The sequence below is a fragment of the Hypomesus nipponensis genome, chromosome 13 (assembly GCF_054491055.1).
Source record: "Hypomesus nipponensis isolate SF chromosome 13, ASM5449105v1, whole genome shotgun sequence".
NCBI lineage: Eukaryota > Metazoa > Chordata > Actinopteri > Osmeriformes > Osmeridae > Hypomesus > Hypomesus nipponensis.
The window spans coordinates 2,573,524-2,590,863 of NC_140373.1; the positions used below are offsets into that span (position 1 = coordinate 2,573,524).

The window sequence follows — 17,340 nt, forward strand, 5'->3', positions numbered from 1 at the left end:
CTGTCTCCATTTAATGGACAAACTCCTGACTCCTTCACACACAAGGACTTAGATTATTACTTGTAATTCATCCTAATAATGGCCTTAAGAACCACCCGTGATCATACAGAAGATTCATCACCATGTTCTCTGGCTTTATCTCAAAAAGTAACAAAGGAATATTTGTCCAGACAGTCCTTTTGAGCAATTAAATCTGATCTTACTGTGCTGAACATTGCAGCCAAAATAAATGGTTCCTTTCTTAACAAGATTTTTTGTCACATCAAAGCGCCAACTCAAACAGGAAGAGGGAACACAAAACTCACCAAGGCTGATTTATCTCTACAGGACAAATGTTGATCTTCTGATCTAAATGTCTGATTTCAGACTGATCCTTTTTGAGTAGCAATAAGTTCTAGTTATTCGGCAGTTCCAATCATCCTACCTTACCTTTTACCTTCTGTTCTTACCACTGTCGCAATATTTATTTAATCCAGCAATGACTGTTTATTATTCCAAAATAATTCTGGATGCGTTTCACGTTGCATAATCATGAATGTTTAATTTTATTATAGAATCACATTTTATTCATACAGTTTTGGGACTTTCACATTTGATCCTGATTCGTAACCAGTGAAGGGCATGTTAGAAAAAAACTAGACAAGTTCAATCACAATTTTTGTTTCCAAAAGACCAAGACCATATCCCTGAGTGATACACTGTCACTCTGTCAGGGGAAACCATCACTCAATGGCAGCACCTAAACAGATCCACTGTAGTACAGCCTGTTTCACATTGAAAATCACAAAGACCACTTCACTGACTACTGAATGTCTACTTGAGCTCTCCACAATCTGTGATGGTGATCTTTTTGGAGGTTCGCCCAGACCGGGACCCGAACGACTCCACTGTCTTGACCACGTCCAGTCCCTCCTTGACATTGCCAAAGACAACATGTCTGCCATCCAGCCTAAGGAGAAGAAGGTTTCATTGTCATGGCCCCAGACTAAAAACTACAATGGTTTGCCCCAGGGGCGTTTCTCGGATTCAAAGAAAGTGGGGGACTTAGCCCCGAGGGGAGTGGCATGTTTGCGAGCGTAGCTTGCGGCAATTTGTTGGGCGGCATTCGGGGCTGTGAATAGCCATTGATTCGGACAGTTCATAAATCAGAAAGAGTGTGTTTTTGCTCTGTAGTTTTGCTTGCATTCAGTATATGATAACACAATAGAAATACATTATAAATACATTTGTATTTTTACAGCCAATAATGCCAAATTATTTAGCGGGGCTGAAGCCCCCCTAAATAGGCCTAACGACGCCCCTGGTTTACCCAGAATCATTTCTCAGTACTTACCATTCGGTCGCAGCCGTGCAAATGAAGAACTGGGATCCATTGGTGTTTGGTCCAGCATTGGCCATTGAAAGGATTCCTTGAAAACAAATGTGGATACATTAGTTGAAATTATTTTGATTGTGGCACGTATAGATAGTCAGACTCAATAAAGGGTACAGATGGCCGAGCGGTTAGAGAATCGGGCTATTAATCAGAAGGTTGCCGGTTTGATTCCTGGCCGAATGACGTTGTGTCCTTGGGCAAGGCACTTCACCCTACTTGCCTCGGGGAGAATGTCCCTGTACTCAGGGGCGGTTTTAGGCACGGGCAGACCGGGCAGCCGCCCGGGGCGGCATTTTTTCATGTCACGTGGGGGGCGCACGAGCATAAAAAAAAAGGAAATCTCTGCGCGGTTTTCTCTTATCGATCATTTCAGTTTGTGGGGAATTGGCATATTGGCGCCCCCTTCAGGCAGGTGCAGGCACCCCTGCTTGCCGTGCAGCAGTTTCGTTTGTCGCGGCCAGGTAGTAGCAGTGTGCTCGTTTTGAGGGCGCTGTCGGGGGGCGGCCGACGGGGTAGGGGGCGGCACACGATTTCTTCCTCGCGGGAGGGGGGACTGCGCAACTGATAAACTTGCCCTGGGCGCACAATGTGCTAGAACCGCCACTGACTGTACTTACTGTAAGTTGCTCTGGATAAGAGCGTCTACTAAATGATTAAATGAGTAAACCATCAAGGTAATGGACACCCAAAATGTCTGAGGAGAGCTATGGAAAATTGACTTTCAGTTTAAAAAGGGAAAAGATCAGTAGTGAAACACTCAGAGGTAACACCATATTTATACTATATTGATCTTTTTTCAAATTATGAAGAAAACCAACGTCTTTTTTTAAAAAAGGATAATGGCAAATGCATTTTCCAATGTACATTGTCTGATCAGATACATTATCTTCCTTAACCACGTTAAATTCATTCTGTCGATACACTTGAGGGCAATGCTACCACCTAGTGGTACAATGGAGAACATTTTGGATGGTTACAAGTGCAACAAGTTCGAACAGAAATTAACAATGGTTGTGCCCTTGCCGAAGGCAAACCACATCCAATTACCAGATCCAGTATGCTTCAGTTTGAAGTTCTCATCGGGAAACTTCCATCCATAGATGGATTTCCCACCAGTTCCGTTGTGGTTAGTGAAATCTCCCCCCTGAGTGAAAAATATGTACAAAGACCACAAGTGGGGTAAGGCTTGGCAATGTCAAAGGGAATACATGCATATTCATGTGGTTATAAAGTAGTGTACCTGGCACATGAACTGAGGGATCACTCTGTGGAACACGGATCCCTTGTAACCAAAGCCATGTTCTCCTGTGCACAACGCTCGGAAGTTTTCTACGAATAACAGCAAGTTTTAGAGACGGCTAATGTAAAATCAGGAGTAGAATGGGGAATAGTGATTTTCCCTTACCTGCTGTTTTAGGCACAACATCTGCATTCAGCTAGAAAGAGGAACGAGTTTAGAACGTGGTAGCATTGGCCTGGTCAACAGTAGTCAACACACACAAACTTTAACGCTAGTTGAAATGTAGTGCAGTTTTCCTGCATGAAACACCAAGGCTTGTACTTCGGTTAATTAGCTACTTCACCAGTGAACTCAACTAGCTAGCTAGTTCGTTCGTTCGTTCTGTAATAGGGTAATAGTGTAGAGCTCTCAATTAGTAATAGTGTATTAGTGTATTACTCCCAATTATTTTCTCCACAGTGCTAAAACAAAGGGCAACAACTTCACATTTGGCTTGATGCATGGTGGCATTACATAGTCCTGAACTCACCTCGAAGGTTACTCTTCCTAGTGGCTGATTATCTGCAGCAATGTCAAAGTAGACTATCGGGTTGCTATTAGCAGCCGTCGGCCCACTAGAATACATGCGAGCGGCAGTGAATGCCAAAGAACAAAATTTTATCCTATTTGATAAAAGCATGTTTGCTATCTAGATGTACACAAAATTATCTTAGCCCGGGGTAAAACGGACCCTTTTCTTACATATGCTTGCTCCAGCAGGAAGAACTTCACAACTACTCGGAAGAATTCTCCAGGCTATTTCCGGTATGCGAATTTGCTTTCAAAATAAGAGCATGGAACGAAATGTGCCAGAACTTGAGAATTATATATCTTTTTAAAATCACTTTATGGTGAATATTTGTGGGTGAGGCCTCACATGAATATTTACTTTTAAGTTTCCTAAAAACAAATTATATTGATATTAACATGGCCAATATTAATAGCTTGTCTTCTTCTTTGGGTTCTGGTTGATGGCTCGCATCCAACTGTAAGGTACTTATGCCTATACCGCCTCATACCGTGCTGGAGAATGAGACCACGATTACATTACGACTTACCTATTTGACTCTCATTTACACCCAACTAATACCCTAAAATCATTATCGTATTATGGCCTCAGACCGTGGCACCATTGCTGTTCTTGTCTTACTGTTAGTTTTGTAATTCTTGCACCTATTTTGCTACCGCAGTTTCTTCTGCTAGTGTAAATAATATTGGTTTTGTCAATTTTTCCCACGTTTTGTATTTCACGTCATGTATTTTTTCATGCCTACGTAGCTGTGCTTGCCATGCACTAATAATTTGTATAGTTTGAATTGACCTTGTGTTGTAAGCTGTGCACTACTAGATCAATAATTCACTTGAGTTCAACTGGAGTACCAATAGCAGGCCAGGAGGGAGAGCCCTCATATCAGGCTCGCCCACTGAAGACGGGGAAAGAAACGAGGACGCCAGGGAGATCGTAAGAAATGTGACAGACATCTGTATCTTTCAAATATGTACTTCCTACATTTTATTAGATGACGTTGTCATGATAAATGCACGACATGAGGTATGTTGACAGTTCTGAAGTAAAGGAAGTCAAAATTATTGAACGTTTTGACACATAAAGCAGGCTACTACTGCATATATTGTATATTTCCCCTCAACTGATGAATAAAGTCATGTTAAGTGTCAGACTTTAAATTGAAAACTGAAAACCACTTTATGCGTGTAATGAAACTCTCAAAAAATATCTGTCTATTGCTTTGTGATGTAAAGTTAGTCTGGCAGTTGTTATCCTACCAACATTCTAAAAAAAACAGTAAATCACAATGATTAGGAAAGGGTGTTGTTGTGTATCCCATTATGAACAGAGACACAAGCCATGGTGGGGTGAAGTGAAATGCTTTTTTCTCCAGCTTGCCTCCTGTTCAACGATATGCAATTTACATTGTGATAGAACTTACTGTAACATTTCATGGGTACCTAATAAAATACGTCTTTGGGATAATTTATACATATTTACAACTGCAAAAAAAATAGTACATCTTTGTCTTGTGACAGTAGAACCCTGCACAGATTAGAGAAATTGAACAGCCCGATGGAGAAATGGTACAGTCCAATGGAGAAATGGTACAGTCCAATGGAGAAATGGTACAGTCCAATGGAGGCCTGCCAGCAACAATCAACTTCAGGATGCAGCTGAATCAGTCCTTGTTGCCTCTGTACGTAATGTTTGTAAAGGTAGAAGTGGCTCCTTTATACAAAGGGTTATGTCCCTATTCAAAAGAGGAAAATAATAGTCAGTGTCTTGATGTTAAAATGTTGTATAATACAATGCATGTGTGCAACAGGCATATTTGTCTCACAAATACACATGGAAGTAATTCCCTCCTGTCAGAATGCCTGTTCAAGTATTCTGCAGTGTTGAGCATTCCTTAACACCATCAGTGAAACCCCGCCCCTTTTCGACTTCGTGGTGATCTCAGTCTAGGTTATCATAAACTGAGCACCTTTAAGTAAGTGGGATCATGGGAGTTTTGGCAACCTACAGGTAGGATTAGAAGGTCCAGATGTGGGTGAGGCTGCTTGTCTGCGAAGAAAAGTCTCTGTGTGTCAGTACGCATGTCTGTGTGGTGTGCGTGTGTGTGTGTCTGTGTGGTGTGTGTGTGTTTGATTGTGCCTGCTTAGCCCACTGCCAGTAAAAGCTAATTAGCATTGGCTAATTTCAGAGCTAATCCACCCCCGGAGAGCAGTGGCAGCCTTTTGTTCTGTTTGGGAGAAACAGCACGCCACAAAAATAATAAAAAGCATCTTGTGTGTGCATACATGGTGTGGAAGAGAGACATTCCCACCAACCTCAACCGCCAATGTTAAGACAATAGAGGCTGCTTTGCTAATTACTAGGTGAGCTAAAGAAAATGTTTACTCAAATACAAATCGCACAGGTTCCCATCTCACCGTGTCCCACTTGGCACGCGCCCTCTCCTCTTCGAACTTGGCAAACTCACGCCGGTCGTGAATGGTGACCAGCAGTTTCCAGATGAGCAGAGCAGCCAAACCCAGGAACAAGATGGCCCCCGCCACAGACATCAACACCACCAGTATGTCTGGACCTTTAGGGCAGTCTGAGGAGGGGAAGGCAATGGAAGGTTGGAAGTACAAAGTAAGCGAGTTTTTTGAGGTTCACAGTGTTAAACATTGAACCTTGAGGAGGTTCAATAGGTTAACTGTGGCGGACTAAGGTTCTACGAGGTAAAGTCACGTATAATGACCTCCTGTGAAATTATGAATGTGCTGTACAGTGATAACCATGATGTGTGCTTTGTGCTTCCGTACGTAAGTGAGTGCTTCTGCACATCGGTCAGAAGTTATGCTATATGTTCAAGGGTAGCAGAAAGGTTGTCCTTTTAACTGCCAACATCAAAGCCCCACTTCCTCTGAACATCCTTCCTCTCCCTCACTCGGACTCAATTAGCATGTTACCTTGCATCACACAAACGACCTTTCTCTTCTACAAGAGCATTCTAGTCCCTTCCACTCATCTTTGTGGATCACAGAGTTGATTAAGTTTATAACGAGGTACTTAGTCACGGAACTCGAGTATCCTAGTTCTGTCTGGAGTTGCAAGAAAGTCAACGGAAACGTCTTTTAAATTGATAATTTGTTATAGTTGGCCTACATATTGTATAAACTAGACACATTTCTCAAATGTAAGAAATATGTAGCATGATATAGTGTTCATGAATACATCATTATCAGGCATGTCATACAGACATTTGTGTTGATGAGAAAGAATGACATTTAAATATATAAGAATAAATATTTATTCTATTTCTGATTGGGTTCCAGTCTCTGGCACAGACAGCAGAGCAACATAACCCAATACGAGGCAAAACACTTATTTTCAAAGGGGCTCGAGAAAACTGCTTATTTCTATCTCATCTTTCTGTCTATCTCTCGCTCCTTCCCTGGTTGTAGAGTGCTTCCCAAAGGATTGTGTAAAGTCAGCGAGTTCCTTGGGAGCCGGGACGATGTTTACGAGTTCCTTTTACAAGGTGGGCCGCTTTTTGTTCAAGGGATGTTGGGTGTACTTCCCTGCTACCTAGTCGCGCCTAAATTACACACGTGGGTCCATTAAAAGCAGGGGCAGGGACAGACTTTCTCTGCGGGCCTGAGCCGGTTAATGACCCTCTCACCGCCCCCACTCTTTCAACATGGCTGCTTAACAAGCTTGGAAGCGGCTACAGGAAGTGGACAGCGCTGATTGGTGTGTGTAATCAACAGATGACACCGATTCGACCCACCGGAAAATCGCTGGGTTAAAATTGGCTGTGTAATGATGTGAAGATGTGTGCGATGATGAAACCAAATTAGTTGTACAATTATGAAACTGAAGTAGTCCTCTCAGTCACACCTTTCAAGTTCTTCCCTGTGTAATTTAGATAGGCTACATCATGTTCCTGCCCAATACACGCTTCATAATAATGACACCAAATGTTCCATGTTGAAACAGTGTCAGCTGTGGGCCTATGTCACTGGTATAATCGCTGGTACAAAATATATGTAGCCTATGTCCGTTTGTGTGTGTATGGTACATGTCTTACCAGGCTCTTTGACTACAAACAGGATGGACTTGCCGCTGGCGTCCTCATAGTATTGAAAACGTTCCACACAATCGTCCTCATCTTTATAGGTGCAGTTCACTGCATTCTTGTCATGGAACTCTGGAGGACAGAGAACCAGGGACAAGTGGGCAAGAGGTAGCATACTGATCAGCAGCTTCAATTAGGATATCGAAAAGTGTAGGCAACTACAGCATGTACACCATGACTAAACATCGGAACAAATCACACGTGCACGCAACACTATTAATGTGAAAAGACAGATTTTTAGATAGTAACTTCTCACCCAGGTCATCCACTAGCATGATCTCGTCCCTGCAGATACGAGCGCAGGTGTTGTCATCGAAAAGCTTCCCTCTCTTGAAGTGCTTACACTCCACACACTCCCTGGAGAGATCACAAACATCGTGATCTTACTCTCTCACACAGTCAACGTGTCTGATTGCTGTCGATGCAAGAACACTTGAATACAGAAACTTTAGGATCGAATTGATAACAGAACCAATCGCGGGGCCCTAGCCTGGCTGCCAGCCCAACTTCTCCCCGCCCACAAAAAAATGTGGTCGGGAAGTTGGTTCTGGGGGGTCTCGTATTGGGAACAACTACATAAAACCAGGATCGGGACGGACCAATGAAATTGCTAGGGCGGGCTTTATACGATGATGGACAGATGATCAACAGTAACGTAATCAACAACGTCACGAAAGAGCCCTTGGGTTGAATTGGTTTTCAACAAACAACATATTACGTTGCTCTGATTGGTTGTAGGTCTATCCAATTGAGCGAAGAGGCATTTGTTTTACGAGTTAGGTTGAAACACGCCCCGTAGTCACAGCCCAACGGAGAGTTCTCTGACTCATATTCTGGCTAGAATTATGAGTATGACAACTTCAGGCTAGCGGGGCCCAAAACAAATGTTTGGTTTGTTGACTGGGTCGGGCCAGCCCAGTGTCTGTGTCCCCACTCACTTCTTCATGGTGCACGCGTCCGGGCAGGTTGGGCACTTGTCACAGGTGGCTCCGTAAGCCCCAGGCTGAGTGCACTCGCAGGCCCCACACACACACTGACCCCGGCCGCTGCACAGCAGCCCCAGGCTGGACATGCAGGTGTCGGTGCGTCGGGAGCAGTTGCAGTTCTCGCCCTGCCAGTCGGGGGCGCACTGGCAGAACCCACAGTCACACGTACCGTGTCCTGGCGGAAGGAGGAAGACGAGGCCGGAGATGTTAACAGGAGGGTGGCAAAGACATTGAGAGTGTTGCTGAAACTACAACACATACCAAGTTTCTTTTCCACTTTGCCCCGCCCTGGAGAACTTCTGATTACTTACCCTGCTCTTATCTTACTTTATGGAAACATTTCAATGTTGTGACCTTTATATTACACATACTTTGTATACAATCAGTCTCAATGACTCAGGAATGCAGGGATGTGCAAGTTAGGTTCGCTCTCAGCTTTTATCAAAAATTGGTTTGCGTGCTCCATCGCCTTAAAAACACATGTTGTAAATCTTGTATTACATAAGGAGATTTAAACATTCCACAAAAGAACATGGTCTACTGACTGGTCATTTCCATATTGCAAAAAAAAACTTCAAAAAGCATTAATCTTGTCAAAGTCCCTCTGACTTCTAAATATTCTTGGAATCTGAGCACAAATAATCCGGAGCAATCATTTATGTTTCTATACTAGTTAAGAGTTCTGGAACTAATTCTATTGTTTGAAAGAAAAAAATGAGTTATAGTGTGTCAGCAGTGTCTGGGGAATTTTTGGCCTGTGGGTGACTCAGTTGGTGTTTGTGTGTGTGTGTGTGCGTGAGTGTGTGTGCATGAGTCTGAGTGTGTGTGTGTGTGCGTGAGTGTGTGTGCATGAGTCTGAGTGTGTGTGTGTGTGAGTGTGTGCGAGTGTGTTTGGCGTACAGTGCCAGTTAGAGGATGACAATGCAGAACCAGCTGTTTTTGTGGCAGTATCACCAAGCCCCAGACTCTCTGATAAACAATGGCACAGGAAGACAATGACACCAGATTGGCTAGGATAAAAAATAATAAGTATTGCCCCCAAAAACAAACACTAAAAACCACAAGCTCTCTGACCACCACTAATCTGTAATCACCCCATTCCTTAACTGTTTCTGCAAGACATTGTGGTGTAACAGCAATGCTGCACACACAGAGAGATTGATGGTCGTACAAACTGTATGTAGAAACAGACACACACACACACGCACCACACACACATTCACTCACCCAGCTTACTCTTTCTGGCCCCTTCTACCAAATAAGGTTTATTTTTAGCTCCATGACACCATCAGTCCATGACAAAACAGAAAGGTATTTTTATGATAATCTTTGGACCCTGGGGAAACACAGCATTATAAGGTTGTGTGTGGGAACAAGACTGGGTTCTAAGTGAGCAGAGCAGAGTCTTCTCTGATGAAATGGTTCTGGTAATGTGCAGGACAAAGAACATCCTGCGACAAGATGAGTGATGACTAGACCAGTAGATCCTCTAAACCCAAATTGCAAGGGTGTAACTACAAACATTGAACTTGGGCCAAATCTACAAATTGGTCTGGATGTGTGGTCAGGGGAGACTCAGGGGGCCTGATTGTTGAGAGAGGGATCCAAGACATTGCTAGTAGAGTGAAGATGTTTTAGAGCACCAACACAGTAAAAGCCATAGAGGCAAAACCAGTGTATGCAACTGCGCACACAGATACACACACAAACACACACGCTCCCATTATGTTTTGTGGCACCACTGCTTGGCCTCATATGGTACGCTCTCAATCCTTGGTTAGCTACTATTTGATGACCTCAGGCATTACACGCATATTCCCAACACAGTCCAAGAACAAGAGTCCAGCCACCCAAATGGAATTCCCGCTCAAATAAGCTGGTACGTTCAATTTTATTCTGTTCCGTTCGCTCGAGTTTTGGCGAGCACTTACCCTGTCAGCACCCCTGCTCAAACACAAACACACAAGTGTAACGCACGGCTTAGCCCACACAACCTCTGCTTGGGCTACGCACCCTCTGGAGCTCACACATGTGCGCGCACACAGGGGCATGTTTGTTGTGAATGGAGCCAGCGCCTTGGGCAGAGCAGGGAGTGAGATGTTAGCTGTTATTGTAGGTAATTCTTCCCATATGAGGTCGCTGGTAAGTCACTGAGGTGGAGAGAAGGACTGGAAAAAAAAAAGGCTCAGGACTTTTCTCTTGAAACTCCCTAGGCATGTGGCGTCCGTGCAAGCTACCATGAAGAAGAACATTATAGGCCTTAGAGTTTTGTCAGTGTGTATACATTTACGTTAATGTCACTGTCTGCTGAATGCTTCTATCATTCTACGAAGAGCTGGTTCAATAGCGCAGTCAGTTTTGTTAGATCCCATTAGGTACAATGCTTTTTGTTCAACACATGTTATGTTGGACTGAGTTCATCGAGAAGGGCATCCACTACATACCTGAACACAGCTCTCCTTTGTAGCGCAGACAGTTGAAGTCGTCACACTCGCACAGCTTGCCCCACACCTTCCCAAAGTCACTGCTGTGACAGACACACTGTCCGCACACGCAGTCGCCGCGGCCGCTGCAGACCGCCGCTTCCAACCTCCCCCCGCTGGAGGAGCTGCACTGGTCCTGCTCTGTCGGGCTGTAGTCTCCCTCCGCGCACTCGCACCTCGGGCCCAGTCGCCCCGGGTGACACAGGCAGATGCCACACTCGTAGGTGCCGTTGCCGTGGTTGCAGTCGGGGCTGTCGGGCTCAGCTTGAGCCTGGCACTTGCACTCGCACTCGAAGGTGACGGTGACTGAGAGGGAGTCCTTGAAGCCCACCGGTTTGATGACGAAGGTTTTGTGTTTCTCTTTGGGGCAGCCGCGGGCGCGGGCCTCCACGCTGAAGGAGACCTGGGGGGTGGGGGGGTGGGGGGGGGGTCAAAGATCGAAGGTGAAAGATGATAGGTGGAGGGCCTCAGGGGGCGATAGAACAGGCACTAAGAAGGATGTTGTCCTCCTGAAGGCGTGTGTTACATGTTTTACTGATCATTGTGTTTGTGGCCATTGTGTGTACTTGTGACAGGGAGACTGGTGTGTGTGTCCGCTGGTGTATGCCTCCGTTGAGGTACGTGGCGTGCGTGTGTGTGTGACTTGCCAACTTTAGACAGTTGGAGATGCATCATGTGTTGGTGGGACTGAGTCGGAGGGCAGGGAACAGGAAATAACCTGGTCCTGGGCCCAGACACACACACACACACACACACACACACATGCTAGCCAGTGAGTAACAGACCATCCCATCCTGCCTGTATAGAACATCTCACAAAAGGAGTTCTATAAGTCCATGTGAATCATTTGCCTTTTTTTTCTTGTCGTAAGGAGTTCTGCATACAACAAAGCACTTGCGCAGCCAAAAGCTCCACATGTGTTTGGTCAAAGTAATAGTTAATTTGACGTTGCATCCAAAAACATCTGTCCATAAGTGGGCATTAAAATGAACATCTGAATATAGCACCATATAAGGACAAAACAGAAGAAAGAGGCAAGAGCAACCAACACTGAAACTCCAGCTCAGTGTCACCTCTACACAAGAGGGAGCAGTGAGAAACAGAGACAAGGAGAAACGGACAAAACAAGAGCCAAGCCATACTCGTTTCATACTTTCAAATTTAAAAAAGGCAACAGAAAAAAACTACAGATTCTAGAGAACATGAGAATGTTGCAGATTCCTTTAACCAAATAACCGACAGCTTGAATTACTGCATATCTCAGTGTTTGGAGACAGTGAGAGAGGGAGCTGTGAAAAGGGGAAGGACAGAAAAATTGAGGAAGACAGGACAAAAAATAAAAAAGAAGGAAGCAGAGGAAGAACAGATTAGGGAAGAGGAGAGTTGTCAACAGTCCATGATTCCCATCACATCCCTAGTCTGGGAACACCACAGTGACCTCTCTGAAAGAAAGAATGGAGAGGTTGAAGAGGAAGGAAGGATGGAGGGAGGGAGGGAGGACTGACCGTGTCTCCTATCGTCAGGCCAGAGCAGGAACGCAGTCCTGGGATGACCTCCCCGTTGAGACAGGTGGCGTTAAAGGACAGAGAGAGCTCTTCTGGAACGCCCTGCAGCTCCAGTTCCACTCTAGAACGGATTTTCTGTACCCGTAACAGCAAATGATCATGATTAGGAGCTGGGACTTGCAGAGATGCAAGAGAGATAAATGTGAAGTGTCCTAAAACAGACATATGAGACAGGGTACAAAGTATATACTTTGTTGTATGTGCGCACTGTAATAGTTTAGGAGTAAACTGTAAACAGGCTTAGTTCATATCCACAGTCAGAAGATTTGTCAGCACAACATGTGTGTGTGTGACTCACAGGTGTGTAATACAGTAAGTGTTGTGTTCCTAAACAGTACCTAACTAACCAAACAAGCTTAACATTGTCCTTGTCCCTCACTTACGGCATAGGCCTTCTGTATGAGCTGAACCACGTTGCCAGAGTCATTAGACAGGGTGCCCACAGTGGTGCCGGGAATGAGCTCACTGTAGTTCTAGAGAGAGAGAGAGAGGGAGAGAGGGAGGGAGAGAGAGTTGAGTAATGCAAAATGTCAGGTAAAAATATTTTTTGGTAAAACGGCCTGATTTGGTGTATTGGTGTATTGGTGTTAGTGGCATGATGTGGTGTGTTGGTGTTCAGTTTCTGACTTGGTAGAGGGGAACCACTGGACTGGTGACTGCAAAGATGAGATTGATGTTGTTCTCAGACATGGTCTCTGTGATCAGGGCCAGAGACGGGTAATCCTGAGAGACGGAGAGAGATCATTCTGATTCAGAACACTGCCTCAACATCTTCCCTGACACAATTGCCCTCACCCTAACCCTATTGGTCAGCTGCCAAATCCTACACACACAGACACCACCCACCACACACACACACACACACACACACCATTCACAAACACACTCAAATCCAGTAGATGCATCAGGTTTCCACGCTGACCATGACTGTGGACATGCTGTACATGTTCTGGGAGTTGAGGTGACACTTCCCGTCGTTGGGCTGCACGATACCAGCCAGCCGGCCGTCCAGCGCCACGTGGGTCTTGGCATCGGAGGTGAAGATCAGCAGGTGGGAGGCACCAGGACGCCAGCCAATCCTCTCCTGTCGATCACACGGCGTAGACCAATGAGAAGCGGCTAACATGATACCAGGACAACTCTTTTCATCTATTGGTGGGCCTTGGGGTGTTGCTGAAACAGTGTTTTTGAGCACAAATGATTCAATGAATGAGGGCAAATGACTTGAATCAATGTGACTCAAATATCAGATGGCTGAGCGGTTAGGGAGTTGGGCTATTAATCAACAGGTTGTTGGTTCAATTCCAGGCCGTGCCAAATGATGTTGTGTCCTTGGGCAAGGCACTTCACCCTACTTGCCTCGGGGAGAATGTCCCTGAGAGCGTCTGCTAAATGACTAAATGTCCGGGTTTCCCAGATTCGTTAAGAAGCTCTTAGCGTTAAGAGCGATTCTGAGACAAATCTGAGAAACGAATCTGGGAAACCCGGCCAATGTGTGTGGGTCCATCCTTGCCTTGCAGATGGCAGCCTGTACGATAGCATCAAACCCTCCCTCGGGGGCGTCTCTGTTCCGGGACACGATCTGCTTCTTCACCTCTTCTGTGAAGCGGCCCACCTCCTCTGTCAGAGACAACACGTGCTTGTAGCCAAACTGGGGCAGGCAAGTGGTGTTGATCCTGACGAACAAACATCAGTGAGAATAGAACAAACAAACTACAACCAAGCACCAACCACCAAAATGAATGAATCACCAAACGAATGAATCATTTGATCAATTCACCCAATCATCCATTCGTGGTTTCATTGTTATATTCTGATTCAATAAGGATTTGTCGTTGAGCGTCATCAAGCTAGTGTATTTTTCAGACAGCTACCTGCTGACTAAGCTTTGTGCATGCTCCCTTGAGCTTTTAACAAGCACTATGACAGTTTTGGCACCCAACCAGGTTTAAGGGTAGACACAGCATTATGGCATTATTCCATGCGGGACGACAACATCCTGCTTACAGAATATGTTACCTGTTACTTGACTTGGTCAAGTTGATCCCTCTATCCAACCCTCTATTACTTTTTTGTGACAGTAAACAACTTACACAACTTAGACATGGCACCAGCACAGAAGGAAGAACAACGTCTATGACAATCAGTGAATGATGGTCACGGCTGAACACTTCATAGAGTATGACCTTTCTATCTCCACTTAAATATCTTCACTTAGATTAAACTTTTATCCAAAACAAAGTACAAATGCTGCATTAGTAAGTGCAGCTGATAATCAAGGACTAAAAGTGTACAGGGTTAGTGGGTCTGGGATTGAGCCATGATAGCAGTCAAGTACATTTGAATCCCATCACTTGTCTCTACGCTAGACTCCCTCCCAATTGAGGCACTGCCGTTCCTATTTTGAAATCAGAAGAATCTGGACGGAGCATGAAGAAGACAGCCTATATGGACACCAGCAGTGGCGATTCTACACGGGGGCCGACAGGGGCCAGTGCCCCTGTAAACATGTCCCTGCTCCCCCCACCCCCTGTGGCCCTCCCTGAGCTGACTGAATAATAAAATGAAAATGAAAGAAATGGATTGAGTTATTACAATTGTATGTGTTGGCGCCAAAAGCAGAATTGATGTGCCCCTCTGATTAAACACTGGCCTCCCCTTGGCCCCCCCCAGTAAAATTAGTCTAGAACTGCCACTGGACAGCAGGCCCCTCCCTTACCCGTAGCAGGGGTTCTGTAGGGCCTCCTCAGGGGAGATGTACATGTAGGGCGAGAGGGGCTTGTCTACGAAGGCACCGAAGCCCATGCGCAGATTACTGGTGGTACGGTTCATAGCCTCGGCCAGGGCCCGGCCCAGAGTCCGCAGGCGGAACAGGTCGTCGTTCATGGAGAAGGACAGGTCCATGAGGTAGTAAAGATCGACGGGGTAGTCCTCCACCTGACGGACCTTCACCGTGAAACGCTTGGAGTCGTCTGAGGCAAGGGGATGTTAGCATTTTCATAAACGTATTAGCATCACTCTTAATCTCAGTTGTTGAGATAATCCCAATCTGAGAGGAACCCTACCTGGTCTGAGGGTGATGTGGAGCCTCTGGGGCTGGATCTGGGTCACGTCCACCGTGGATCCTGCGGCTTTGTCACTCAGCTGCCGGTCCTCCTTCACCTGCAGTCTGCTGGTGGGGAACTCCAGGGCCGTGTCGGCGCAGCCGGATGCCAACAAGTTACGCTTCAGGTCACAGCGTGACACACTGGCCACCCCCTGGCCAAACTCCTGAGAGACCACAGCAGGAAGAGGTGGTTATGATTATCTCTGGGTGGGGAAGAGGAGATTAAAAGGCTAAATCTCACCTCTTGGAAGCACCATGCACAACTTGGACTGACAGCCAGACACTGCTTACATGTGCTGGCTCCCCGAGATGTACAGATGTTCGAACCTGGGACAAGAAACGATTAATGCAGTCTAGTTGGGCCATATTTGAAATAGTCAAGAATCAATTTATAGCTCAGAATAATTTTATATTTAAGATTATTTTGTGACAGAAATTCATGAAAAAACCCACATGAAAACACAGCTCAGAAGACGCGCATGCACACACACACATCCAAACTTTCAAAAGTTTTAAAGATGTAATTCCTCAAAAGGATCGTGTGCTCTGAAGTCACATGGATGCAAGGAAACTGAATTCCAGCCTAGTTTTGGGAGGGATGAGCAGATCCAACAGGTCTAACTTTGTGGTCCAGCTTGCGTCTTAGAACGCTCAAATCTACCGCTACAGTACATCTATGACGAGCGAATTGATGCGTACGAGGCATCTAGGATATTGCAAAAATTATAGTAATACACAATTAACATTTTATGCAACCTATGCCGTTTCATTTAGCAAGTATTTTACATAAAAACCAGGCGTGTTATCCATGTTGATTTTGATTCGAACCTTTGGAAATAAATGTGTGATAATCGTAAAGAGCTTTTGAAATCACCTGATAATCTGATTAAATAAGTCTATAATAACCTTAAAAAAACATGAATATACTTACCAGATACGTCCGTTATTCCAATTAAAACTAAACAGTATAACCAAAGCGTATTCCTTTGCATAGTGAGAGTACCCATTTCGGCGTGGGTACCCTTTGAGGTTGTGCGGGCGTTTGGAACGAGCGCTTGGTTGTAGGCTACTAAAACTTGGAGCGCGCCCCCCTCCTCTTCCGCCCTCGCCACAGGGCGACCCAATACAACTCCAAATAGAGTAAACTCCAGTGTTTCCTTTCCGGAAAGTCATGACATTACAACTGAACGGGGCGTTAATCTGTGGTTGGGTCAGACAGACATATTTGAAAGTAGATGTTTCCATTCAAAGTTACTCTCTTAAATGACTGTAATGTTTTCTTGTTTCTTTTATTGATTGAGAATGAAACTTATTTAAAACACATAATTTACTACGCACGATGGAATAACATCCATCACATCTTTCATAATCCGTACAACACCTTAAGTAACCAAAACTCCTGTTCACAGCCTTCCTGAATGGGTTGATCCTGTTCACAGTATGTGGCAGGTGGTTTGGGATCGTTCACCAATGTGCTCCTGTTCCCAAGTTCTCCTCCTCCTCCACCCTCTCCTCCTCCACCTTCTCATCTCCCACAACTGTGTATTTTCAAACTGATTTAAAATTGAGTTTTCATCCTGCGTTACTGACGTGTATTTATTCTACAGGTTCACCACATCTCTCCTGTTGCATATCGTTAGGACATCACATTTAAATTCTTCCCTATATCTTAGACATTTACAAATGTTTCAAGACTATTACAATTACAGTGAAACATTATGCCTCATTGACCTTAATCAAATACACACAGAAAGGGAATGAGACTTAAATGTGCCCATTAGTAATAATAATAATAGGGGACATAATCATCAGGATTCAACCAAAACCACCAAAGCAGAACACGATTCAACAACTCTCTCCATCAGTGGTATGTCTTTCACTTTTAACTATATAAAATGATGTTTTAAGA

General features: G+C 44.9%; 2 protein-coding genes across 2 annotated transcripts; both read right to left on the bottom strand.

Moving 5' to 3' along the window:
• Positions 1 to 514: 514 nt before the first annotated feature.
• Positions 515 to 3,401, bottom strand: LOC146259449 (peptidyl-prolyl cis-trans isomerase A-like). The gene is made up of 6 exons (XM_084670940.1): positions 3,145 to 3,401; positions 2,781 to 2,811; positions 2,616 to 2,704; positions 2,423 to 2,519; positions 1,334 to 1,409; positions 515 to 949 (listed from the first exon to the last, which is right to left on the bottom strand). The coding sequence occupies exons 1-6, from the start codon at positions 3,292 to 3,294 to the stop codon at positions 814 to 816; spliced, it is 579 nt and encodes a 192-aa protein (XP_084527066.1). The 5' UTR covers positions 3,295 to 3,401; the 3' UTR covers positions 515 to 813.
• Positions 3,402 to 4,143: 742 nt separating this feature from the next.
• On the bottom strand, positions 4,144 to 16,460 carry LOC146259450 (integrin beta-3-like). The gene is made up of 15 exons (XM_084670938.1): positions 16,363 to 16,460; positions 15,673 to 15,758; positions 15,391 to 15,595; positions 15,045 to 15,297; positions 13,839 to 14,001; positions 13,248 to 13,409; positions 12,953 to 13,048; positions 12,709 to 12,798; positions 12,266 to 12,400; positions 10,722 to 11,163; positions 8,230 to 8,452; positions 7,548 to 7,648; positions 7,244 to 7,363; positions 5,598 to 5,764; positions 4,144 to 4,915 (listed from the first exon to the last, which is right to left on the bottom strand). The coding sequence occupies exons 1-15, from the start codon at positions 16,436 to 16,438 to the stop codon at positions 4,844 to 4,846; spliced, it is 2,391 nt and encodes a 796-aa protein (XP_084527064.1). The 5' UTR covers positions 16,439 to 16,460; the 3' UTR covers positions 4,144 to 4,843.
• Between the last annotated feature and the right edge of the window lie 880 nt (positions 16,461 to 17,340).

Coding starts and splice junctions, on each gene's coding strand:
- LOC146259450 (XM_084670938.1), bottom strand. CDS start 16,438: ATGGGTACTCTCACTATGCAAAGGAATACGCTTTGGTTATACTGTTTA. Junction 13,410..13,838: donor TACAGGCTGCCATCTGCAAG/GCAAGGATGGAC, acceptor TGTGATCGACAG/GAGAGGATTGGCTGGCGTCC. Junction 11,164..12,265: donor GCCTGACGATAGGAGACACG/GTCAGTCCTCCC, acceptor CCCACCCCCCAG/GTCTCCTTCAGCGTGGAGGC.
- LOC146259449 (XM_084670940.1), bottom strand. CDS start 3,294: ATGCTTTTATCAAATAGGATAAAATTTTGTTCTTTGGCATTCACTGCC. Junction 2,812..3,144: donor TAGGAAGAGTAACCTTCGAG/GTGAGTTCAGGA, acceptor TCCTCTTTCTAG/CTGAATGCAGATGTTGTGCC. Junction 1,410..2,422: donor ACTGAAGCATACTGGATCTG/GTAATTGGATGT, acceptor TTTGTTTTCAAG/GAATCCTTTCAATGGCCAAT.